General features: G+C 35.8%; 1 protein-coding gene across 5 annotated transcripts in view; it reads left to right on the top strand.

Moving 5' to 3' along the window:
• Positions 1-12,157, top strand: part of NFIB (nuclear factor I B) — a 169,740-nt gene that overhangs the window by 108,993 nt on the left and 48,590 nt on the right. For all 5 annotated transcript variants that reach the window (XM_084225513.1, XM_084225512.1, XM_084225515.1 and 2 more), the window contains exons 5-6: positions 1,804-1,924; positions 3,835-3,953. In XM_084225513.1, coding sequence (XP_084081639.1) covers positions 1,804-1,924; positions 3,835-3,953 — 240 coding nt within the window. The remainder of the gene's footprint in view (positions 1-1,803; positions 1,925-3,834; positions 3,954-12,157) is intronic.

Raw genomic sequence — 12,157 nt, 5'->3', positions numbered from 1 at the left:
GTATTGCTAAAATATCTGATTATTCTTTTAGGTTTTTTTTTTTTAATTTTTATATCTTAAAATAAAAATCGCAGTATGGATATAAAGGGTGATCAACAATGTATAAAATATTTGTATTTCATTTAGTCTTAGCATTGGCTGTAACTGAATTTCTAATTACATTTTCTTGTTTTGCCATCAGAGATATTACAAGCATCAACATGTGAAAATCTTCATAAATATTAAATATAAAAGTACAGGTGAAGCTTCGACTTCAGAATGAAAAACCAAAAAGAATAGAATATCTCTTTTGTTGACATCTAACAGTTGTTATAATAGTATAGCATAAAACATGTCCACATTTTCATTTTGCATTGCTCCCTGACTCTTTCTTTTCTCCCTTTACTATCAACACAATTAAAGTATTTCTCTCAAGACTTCATTAGGAAATAAAGAAGAATAGTTGAAAGTTGTAGTTAGAAGTGTCCACAGTGATAATACAACATTGTAAAAACTGAATGATCTAGAAAAATCACTTTTCTGGTGAAAGTGATTTTGTCCTGGAGAGGACAAAAGGTGAAAGTGATTTGTCCTGGAGAGGACAAAGCCAAAGGGGCTTCCAAAAATTTCTAAAATGTCTGTCTATATTTTGCACAGATGTTAACTCATACAGGGTCAGGGTGCTTAAGGAGTTTAATTAACTTTCTGAGGCTTCAGATACAACGGTTATTTCATTTTCAGTGGTCAGAAATGAATATTTTAACAGCTAAAATTCTGTTAAATCCTGCAGCAAAATAGTGAGCATTTGCAATCCTGCAGTGCTAAGACATATTCTTTTTTGTGCCTGCTGAAGATATGGTTTTGCTGTTTTAGAAGGCTGAGGATGTGTGAATTGTAGCTTTCCTTTTGTTGTCAGGTGGTTAAGTACATTTTAATGTATAAGGCCTTTCAGGTTAAAAAAGAAACAATATTGCAATTATGCTATGAAACTGTGCATTATGGAGCTGTTATACATGATATACTTCTAATAATAAGCATTAAAGGATGTGGTTTCTGTGGGATTTCTTACCATGCATTTGTTTAACCTCAAGCCGCAACAGAGTTGTACTTAAACTGTCAGGAAAAATACAAACCTTCAAATACATTACACAAAGTGCAATTATTCTTTTAAGTGCCAAAGGTAGTTAAAATGCACAATGCACAGACAATGAACAAAGGTAAATACACCACAATATGTAATACATAATTCATTCTTGAATTACCAGGTTCTGTATGGTACACAGACCCTATGAGGAGGTGAAGGTAACACTGACTATGTGTATTTGCGTGTAGGTGCACATATGCAAAGCAGAACCTGTGGCACTGGGCAAAAGAAAAAGAAGGCAGAAAACCAGGCTGTCAGCACAGCAGGCTATTTTTAATACAGCAGAGTTAACATTAAGGAAAAGGAATTAGTGTGTATCTGAGTTTCCATTTTTTCAGTTCTTTAATAAATAATACAAGCTCTCCTCATAAACCCAGCCTCATTCATATACTGCTTGAGGTTTGCATTATCTTTTCCATACTGGTGATTCTATGTTATGTCTTATAAAATAAATGAATTCTAAATTTTACCTGCATAACTGCTAAGTAAGTACTACAGAAGACAATTCACTTTTTAGATACATAATCATTGATGCAACTTGCCTGTACTTGGTTTCCACAAGAGGCAGAAAGTTAGGTACATGTAGTAACATCCTGATATTTTTCCAAGTGTTAAAAAAGAAAAGATAGCTAAAAAGATAGAAGATTACTTCTGACTTCTTATGATGATGTGTTTTTCAGCACCCATAACCCAAGGAAGTGGAGTAAACTTCCCGATTGGAGAGCTTCCGAGCCAGCCATATTACCATGATATGAATTCGGGTGTAAATCTACAGAGGTCCTTGTCCTCTCCACCAAGCAGGTAAAAACTTGAAATAAGTGCTAATGTGAACCATGTTTAATAGTTTTGGACAAGCAATTCACAAATCCTGTCTACCCTCAACTGTTTTGTTAATTTCCTCTGATTTTGTGAGGCTAGCTACTTGTGTACATTGCCATAATCTCTGCACAGACTTGTAAGTTATAAATTTTGTCATTTGAAATGTTATTGTTGCCTGTCATCTTGCATGATATTGAAGGTGGTGGTAACTTTTTTCAGGGTTTGAAGTGCCCGCTCAAACGTCTTGCCAGGAGGACAGCTACGCATCCCAAAAATGTTGCTGAGCTGCAGGAAGGTCTAGCACTTGGGAACACGGTGGCAGGGCTCAGGGTGTTGCGGGCAGAAGGGCTGTCTTTCAGGGCTCCCTCTTGGACCTCCGTCTCACAAGACATGTTGGGACAGATACTGTTTCCTCTAGAAAAGGTGTTAGGACAGGTATATAAAGACAAGGTGTTCTCATCCGTAACAGCCCGGCTCATGCAACTGTGTTTCATGTCTTGCTTTTTCAGACAGCATTTCCCAACAGAGTGGAAAGAAAGGAGGAGCACGTGAGATAGTTACAAGTTAATTTTTCTCATGTCTCCCATTGCCTGCTACAGGCAATTTAGTCTGAGGGACTGACTTCCTCCTTGTTCAACATGCTCCCTTCTCCCATCTCTGAGAAAAAGTCTTATTTCCTCCCTTGGGAGCAGCTGGTGGGCCCACAAATGAAGGGCTGTGCCCTGCTGTGCCCTCCTCCTGACTATCAGATCATGTACTGTCTGTCAGAGCCCTAGGGCCCCTTGGTTTTCTGAAACTCTCTGCTACACCATGAAATCACAAGCACTATAGGAGCTGTCATTGTCCCACATTTCTGCACCCCAGTCAGTCAGGAAGTGCCTGCGCAGTGGGACAGGATTTAATAGGACTATCAGGGGGCTGAGCTATTCTTCCACCAGCACTTGATTCTCCTGAGTTATTTTGCTCATGTTTCCGTATTTCATTCTATCGTATTTTCAGCTTGGCAATATGCCAAATACTTTTTTGAAATTGATGGATTAATTAGAATAGACAGATTAATTATTACAGTGTAGCAATAATAGTTATAGTAGCATTATTATTATTATTATTATTATTATTATTATTAGTAGTAGTAGTAGTAGTAGTAGTAGTAGTACTACTACTACTACTACTACTACTACTACTATTATTATTACTACCACACCACTAAAACTTGTTCCTTGTTTTCTTTAGCCATCAGTATAACAGCTTATAGTATAGTATATATTAGTATATATTGCTATGAAGAAACTTCACTTTTCCTCCACTGTATTGAAGTTCTGCCTCATTTTATATGGTGACTTGAAATATGGGCCTTTTGTTGTTTTTAATTAGACTAGTCAAAACCAAAAAGTGTTTGTTTCAGACTAGCCCTCTTTGAAAAGCTTGGGAGTTTGACCTGATGAAATACAGTAAAGTATATTTTTTCATTATTAACACATTCACAAAAGTTCCTGTTCTACCTTGGCCTTATTGGTAGCACTTTCCAGTGACTTGCTTCACTTCAGGGTTCTTGTATAGAGTTTAGTACCTTCATAACACAAGCTTTCTTTGGTAGGCTATAGGAACTGGTTTATTAGTTGTTCCATGAAATCCTGTAGACTTTTATATTGCCCATGCGTGCCATCTTTGAAATATTTATTCATGGGAATATCAAGAGCATACCTGCATCACTTATTATTGTCATTGCCTGTGCAAGTTAATGTAGGTGGTAATATCCAGTTTTTTGGGGGTTTTTTGGCTTTGGTAATCTGAATTACTCTCTTTTAAAATATTTGTAGAGATCCTGAAAGTTTGTATACCACTACTAGATGAATATTATATTCACTGACAAATCTCACAATTCTTAACAGCAAAAGACCCAAAACTATCTCCATAGATGAAAATATGGAGCCAAGCCCAACAGGAGACTTCTATCCTTCTCCGAATTCACCAGCTGCAGGAAGTAGGACATGGCATGAAAGAGATCAAGGTGAGTAGCATGGAATTGTTTTACCTTGAATTATGCTCAAATATAGACATTTCATTGCTGCAATAAAATGGTGGCTTTTTAGAAGAATCTTTTTTCTGTGTGGTGTATGTATTTGCTGGTTTTGTAAAGGTATTTAAAACCAACAGGATATTGTATAAACAACCATCATAAACAAGATTTTATTATTATTATTATTATGTAATAATAATAATAATAATAATAATAATAATAATAATAATAGTATTCTATCTGGTGACAGCATTATTGTTTGAAAAGACATGTGACAAATGAGCTACTTAATATTGTCTATGCCGTGATCATCCCAGTAGAATCTGGAGTCCAGTGCTTTCAGAAATCAAAACATCTTGTTTGTATGATTACTAAAACATAACACCATTTCTGCATTACCATGGCATGGGCATTTAGTCTCTACCATGTGACTCAGAATAGTTCCAATAGGCTCTTTCTGAAGACCCACACATAGCTCTGTGGGACTCTACCTGAGGGGATTGGTAAGTGGTGGCATGTTCTGGGTTATCCAAAGCAACAAATATGCTTACATGGAGAAGAAAGTTGTGGCTGTCAAAAGAGTGAAATTAATTGTCATAACTCTCTCTCATGTTATCTTGATGTGTTATAAACCTAGGTGCCAGTGCAATCTTTTCCCTCACACTCGTTATGTGAGAATGTGTTTAAACTCATGTATTTGAACAGTGTTGGTTAATGGATCCTGTGGCTGAGGTACTGCAGTTGTCTAGAGAGACTGCGACATGTGAAGCATAGTATGTAAAAGAGAAATAGAGAAAAAGACATGCAGTTCCTTCCTTTGTTAGTCGTTCAATATTTGCCCTCAGTTTTCACATCCACTGCTGATCATTGCTCTCAGGTCTTCAGCAACTGAGTGACCCTTTGGTCTTACCTCATTTTTATATTGTTTTAAAGCTTAAAAACAAAAAAACAACAAACAAACAAACAAACAAACATACATACAAAACCAACAAACAAACCAAAAAACAACCAAAAAATCATAACTCTTTTTTCCCCCTCTGCTCAGTTTCCTCTTTCATCTCCATGTGCAAGGAAACATCTGACTGGTATTTCTTTTAGTTGCCAAACTTTCATATTTCCATTATAGTGGGTCTCCTTTTAATCTGCTTTCGCCTACCTTCTCATCTGTGCTCTGACCATTAGGCTATTGTTCTTACTCAGTGTTAACTAGTTTTTTTCTTCATAATTTGTTTTGTACTTAATTTCTTAGGGAGCCTCTGATACTTATTTTTACTGTTTGAAACATTCACTTTTTCATTTTTTTAAAAGAGGCTTGCCTGTGGTTTTGAAGAACCTAACTTAAGAACAGTATAAATAGGAGATCTACCATCCAGAATCTTCCTCCTTATGAAAATATTTTTCTCTGTGGATGCTACCTGTTTTGCCATGAAACTTTATTGCAATTCTTCATGAAAGACTGGATCACATAAATAAATTTTTTACTTTCTAGATAAATTATTTTTTTATAGTTGTAGGGAAGACATGTATCCCCATTTGTGAAATGAAGTGGTTTTGTGCTGCTGCCTGAGCTGTAGTGCTCAGGCAGGTAGAGCTGGGAAGTGCCCTGCCAGGTAGACTCCTGAGTGCAAGTCCTGCTGACAGAACCTTTCTCAGGTGATCTCTGTAGCTCTCAAGTATCTCAACTGCATTTTCAGTTTTGAATCATTCTGCTTGCAAAGAATTATTTTCCATGAACACTGGATTTGTTTAATGTTTGTGTGAACTTCACGTTACAGTTATCACTAGTGAACAATATGATGATTTAAATTGCTCGAGTGTATTTACAATGAACCTTTACTTAATTTCATTAGGTGTGTCATTAAATAGCTGGACTTCTTGAGTGAAATAGCTTTGAATATGTTCCATAAACGGGGAATTTCAATATGAGGAAGAAAGAATAAAGAAGATAGACTTAAATCAGTGTGTTTTACTTTTGCTTCCTGGAGTTTACATCCCTCCCTGAATGCCCTGTCCTCCAGCACTAATGGGCTTAGTGAAAAGAGATTGCCTTTAAATCACTATTAGGGACTTTCTTTTTTCTATCCTTAAGATGTTCTTCCATTCCTGCAGAGTCACAGATACAGCTCTGTCCACTGCAAAAACTGTTTTACGGGGGAAATTGAAGCATTTTGCCCCTAAAAAGTTATGTTTGCCTCTGATCACTTTCTGAGATTGTGGTGCTGGTGCAGATACACCATGAGTTAGTAACTGCAATGACTCCCCTTGGTGCCTGGGCTCAGTGGGAAGGGGTGTGGGGCAGCTCCTGGCATATTTGTCCTGCTGCTAGTTTGTTATATGCTTGATACCATCTGCGCGGCACTGATTTCATCTCTCTGGTGACCAGTGGTACAACCCAAAGGAGTGACAGATTAGGTTAAATAGGAAAAAGTTCTTCTTACGTAGAGTGGTTGGAACAGGCTCCTCAGGGAAGTGGACACAGCTCCAAGCTGACAGAGTTCAAGAAGCATTTGGACAGTGCTCACGCACATATGGTTCTTGGGGCTGCCTTGTGCAGAGCCAGGAGTAGGGCTGTGGTGATCCTTTGTGGGTCCTTTCCAGTTCTGGATATTCTGTGATGATTCAATTACTTATATGTATCTGTGTAAAAGCTCCTTTCAGACACAGATGTTTTGTCATGATATCGTTTTTTTGAAAATCTATTTTCTACTTCCATGTGCCTGTAAACACAAAGACAATATAAGTAAATTTTGGAGGTGATGTCTATGCCAGAGATCTCACTTGTGTTATTTCCCTTTTATCTATCTAAATCTATGTGCTGTATGAGGTTAGGGATAAATGAAAAAGAAATAAGAGTTTTGGCATCACATTTGCATTTATCCAGTGTCAAGAAGGAATGATCGTGTAGTCACATCAGACATTGCTTCTTCAGGCAGTATCCACAGGTCATCAGCACCAAAAATGCAAATCATTTCACAGTACACACAAATAGATATGTCTCTGGATATCATGTTTATGGGTAAATAGCTTCTCTATCGCTCCAATGAATTTTAACTTTTCTAAGAGAGACAGCATCAGGAATAGTGTTGATACTAAAATATACCATTGTTCATTTCAGTTTCATTGTCCCAGTTTTGGACTTGAAAGAAAGAGGTTTTTAACTTCTGAAATGAAATAGATTTAGTTTCTTCGTCACCATATCTAAATGTAAAGTATTTTCATAGAAACTGAAATGACATAGTTTTGAAAGACTCTTTTGTCATTAAGGCTTTTCATATCTTTATTTAACTATTTCTAAAGTAACAGAAATGTCATGAGTGTGGTAGTTTGGAACTGGATAGTTGCAATAAAATAGTAACATCTGAAACACATTTGAATAAAATATTTAGAATTTTCCTAGGTGTCTGAGGGGCATTCTAGCAGTTTTGATAGAGAGAATGAGACAGAAATTAACGGACAACACAGAAATATACTGAAATTAAAACAGGAAAGAAAAGTTTGCAGTAGGGTGAAACAGGCTTCCATTGCTTTGGAAAAAAAAATAATAGTTTAGTACATAAGAAAACTTTAGGAGACGAGTGATTTTGTTGTATTCATGATAGGTTTTATAACTTTAGTGTGCAGGCATGCATCATGAGGTTCAGGGACATGAATACAGGAGTACTTGTGGCTACACCACAAGGCTAGCCACAAGGATGTAGCATTTGTGAAACTAAGAAAAAGAAATCTAGCCTAGTTACAGTAAAATGTTGCTCATACCAGACTCTGCTTTCAGTTGTAAAACTCCAGACTGTCCTTTTGCTGTTAACTGTCTTCCTGTCATAGTACTTCCAAAAATGTTTTGATAAGATTTCCAGATGTTGTGCTTTATAGTCTGTTTTGGGGGAGCTGTCTCTTTGAAGTTGTAACTCTGGGCAGAAATAAGCAAGCATAGCCTAAAAATAGTAACTTTATAGATGGCATACATTTGGTAAGAAGCAAATCAACTGAGTTACGTTACCAATCTGATATAAAAATATTAGTCCCCTCTAATTAACCAAAATTAACATGAAAGATAAGTTTTAGTTTTTTATTTATTGAAGTTGGATTATTGATCCTTGTAGAAGAAAATAAAATCTTATGAAGCCATTACACTGTTCTGGAGATTTTCTTCACTGGCTTGCAAAAAAGTTTGTGACTATTTTAAAAATATATGTAACCGCAAGAGAATGTGTAACTGTTTCAAAAACAGATTTAAAAAAATACTGTGGAATGACAGTGTTGTTTTTAATTTTGGAGACATCCAGTCAATGTGGGAAGATTTTGTAGTTTTTGCCATTATTTTTTGCTATGTTGAAATGCTAAAAATATGCTTCTATTTGTGTAATTTTTTGAAACAGATTTGAGGTTTTCTGGTAGTGCAAATAGGCAGTTTTATAACTGCAGAGATTTTTCTCCCAAGACTTTTGCCATTAGCCTTTCAAGTAACTAACTGTCCTCCAAAAATCCTACAGTCCAAGAAAGGGAAAAGTCATCTCTGAGAATGGTGCGTTACTTAGGAGTTGAGCCCTAACATGATAATTGGGGTTTCAATTGCTGTGTCTTCTGTCAGATATTGTAAAAGTTAGTTTTTCTCTCTTGTGGCTTGTTTCTTCCAACTGGATAGCTGAAGCCTGAATAGCTTCAATCATGTGTGGATCATGTCTTAAATCTTCATCAATTAGAAATACCTCTTTGTCTAATGACTAATTTGCTGTAGATCTCTCCCAGTCTTCCTTTCTCCAGATTGCTGTTACTAAATTCTTCACTATGTTTCCATATTAAACAAAATTTTAAGTTCCTGCACTAGTAAGATTTTGTGAGATAGATGTAAGTTTCTGCCTGAGTAAATTGATGAGTGTTTGAGAAATTCAGAAATTTTATGCAGTAAAAAAAAAATTCCCCTCACAATTTGGAAGAGGAAGTTACTAAAAATTTCAAATGTCTCTAGTGACTAGTACAGTGGCTAAGGAATCTTTAGGATTTAATAGGCTAATAAGTGTTGGTGAACATTTTGATTTACTAACTGGCAAGTAAATCAGATGCTATCCCCCTTAACTTGTAAGGAAACAGAAATATCAGAAAAGAGAAGGACAGAGTGCCCATCTATGGCCTCCTTTCTGAAAGCTGGCTTAAGAAAGTTCATTAACATAATTGCAGACAATTTCTGTATTTGTCCTTGAGATCTGTTTTACTGTGTACATTGGAATAAATATAACAGTTGTCATGAACATTGTTCATGACAAAAGTGGAGAGATTCATGTGGATTTCCATAGTAGTCAGGTGTCTGGAAATACTGAATATCAATATACAATGAACTGAATTTTAATTTTACAGTTTCTTCATCATGTTCATTCCCTTACACCTCACCCACCTCTACCAACAGTCAAGAGCCAAGATGCCATCATTCCATTAAAACTGAAACAGCTGGACCGCCTTCACCTGTTGCTTGGCCAGCATCTGTTGGACCCTCCACTTCTCAGGTCCCGACACCCCTTGTTGGATACTCCTCTTCTGGACACTTGTCCCCTTTTTCTTTCTCCCCATCCACTGGAAACTCCTTCCCCATTGGGGTCCTTCCTGATCACTGTTTCTTTCTTGGGTCTTCTTCTCCTCAACTGTCAAGGATGGATGTTCTCATTTCTGAAGTAAGGGAACTAAAAGAGGAAGTAGTAAATGTAGTCCAGGAGTTGAGATCAGTAACAGAGCACCTTGGCTTTTTGGTATCCTGTGTTGGACAGGGTAAAGGATTTTTTCCAGCTCCTGGTGCTCCTTCTGAGGGTTAATACTTTAGAAGCACTCTCTCCATCTTTTCAGCTTGCAAAGGTTTACCTTGATGAATACCTGTTAAATGCCATTCTATGTTCTTGACTTAGTCTGAATTCTCAAAATCCTTTCATGTCAAAGTATATTTGAATGCAATTTGTGTCTTATTAGTAGCTTGTTGCTTTTACCTTTGTATATTTTATTATTTCAAAATACTTTTTAAACAATGTATACACACACACATACATTTCATACCTCTGTATCTCTATATAATACATATAATTTTGTGTTTTTGACTAGTATGATAGGATTATTTTCAGCACTGTAGTCAAATACCACCACTTGATAAATTTTCATAACTTCCCATTTGTAAAATCAGAGATACGTTTCACCAAGACTAACTTCTCAAAGCGTATTTCCAGGGTAAATTCTTAGCCATGGCTCCTGTGAGCCTGTTGGCTGCTGTGCCTCTGAAAATGGCATCATGGTAACAAAAAATAGCCTTAACGAGGAAGAGTTTCCTGAAGGCCCTATTTGAGTTCTCCTTGTTCTTTCTCATTGCAGAAAAAAGATGTTGGCAGAGTTCAGTCCATGAACTTTGCCTGCTTCTTAAAAATAATGTCAAATGTTGGGATAGTTTAAACAAATCTAAGATCAATAGGGAATTGGTTTACTTTTGTTTTCCATAGTGGCAATTTTGCAAGAAAAGCTGCTGGTACCTGGAATAAGTGAAACATTATTTTTATATTTAGAGCTTGAAAGGTAAAAAGTATAGAAAAATAGGTGAAGGATCTCCCAAATGCTTACTTAATACAGAGAAAGAAAAATATACCATGAACAGGATGGCAAAAATGCTGCCTTAGAATAAGTTGCTTGTACATCAAGAAAATTGACATCCTGCATTTTTGAGAGTGATAAGTTTACGCTGTCCTCAAAAAACAAAGCAACAAAGATTAATCTGTTTTTCTGTATTTAAAATAGATTTAGACGAACTTACAACTCATTCATAAGTACCTTCAAGTATTTGGAATAGCGGGATAGGAAGTTTTTCTTTTGGGCAGAGCAGGGACCTCACTTTTCCTTCAGCCCATGAACACTTAAGTTTCCAACTGAATGAAGAGTGTTTAGAAATATAAAGAGAAAGACAAATATAGTTGGAGATGCAATAGGAAGCATACAAAAGAGGCTTGCTCTTTTTTCTTTTTTGCGTTCCTGGAAATGACTGTTTGCTCAATAAAGTCACTGTAAAAAATCTCATTACAGATTCTTTGTCTTTTGTTTTGACAAATATATTGTGGAAAGACCTATTATTTAATGTTTTCTATGTGTGATTAGTGAGGTGAGTACACTCAAGGTCTCCATATTGATCAAAGAAAGACGTTAGTGCAAAAAGGAATTTTTTCTTGTATTCATCGCCATTATCCTGTGGTGAATTTTGTATCATGGCAACATCCTATTATCTGGAGGGTAGATATCCTTTGAATGAAATGAGTGATAAAATAAATGTCTTAATGCAAGATTTTTCCCACAAGCTATTATGTGTAATTTTCTTACTCCAATTTTGCTGAACAAGACATTTAGTATTTTGAAATGGGTCACTTCTTTTTAGAACTTGTAGGGTATGTGTAAGTCTGCATAATTTAATATATGTGATGCAGAATATGTTCATTTATGGAAAGAACAGGTATTGTAATTTTTGGACACCTCTCTTCATCCACAGATTCTGTGTTTCTGTGTTTATGCATAGATATATTTGAAAAGGTATTTTTTACTACTTTCAAACAATCTGCATCAAATTTGCTCAAAGTAGTATATTTCAGTTTGACTAAACGATTTTCAAAAACATTCCCCAGATGGATCAACAATTAATGTGGCACACCTCTTAAAATATTTCTAACTGGTACTGTTAGAGAATATAATACTATTAAAAAGATTTCATAATCTGACTGCTTCTAAACCAACAAATTCCTTCACATTATTTTATCTCAAATAGCTGTTTAATCTTATTGCTTTAGAAACTGGAAATATTTTTGTGACTTTGGCAGTTATGATTACAGTATTGATTTTATTTTCTCGCCAAGGTCCTTGGAGTCTCAGTCTTAATGAAATGTTACAGCTGTACTTTTTTACTTGAAGTCTAGATGACTTTCTGTAGGATAACTTAATAAATGACAAAAACATACTCTGAAGTCTTTACAACTTTTTTGGTATTTTAGGTTAATTTTTCTCATTCTTCCACAATGATCTTCTATCACAGCTGTGTACATGAATCACACCTCTTAACAGTGATTCATAGAAGAAGAAATGGCCCACTCTGTTTCTGAAGCATAAAGATAAACAAAAAAGGACTCAAGTACCTGAAATACACTGGAGATTCTTAATGTTTTTATATGGCAGTGGCTTTTTTAGTGATG

Source organism: Fringilla coelebs (genome assembly GCF_963513975.1).
Source record: "Fringilla coelebs genome assembly, chromosome: Z".
In the NCBI taxonomy this organism is placed as follows: domain Eukaryota; kingdom Metazoa; phylum Chordata; class Aves; order Passeriformes; family Fringillidae; genus Fringilla; species Fringilla coelebs.
Note: the sequence above shows the minus strand (reverse complement) of the source record. Positions and strands in the feature narration are given on the sequence as shown.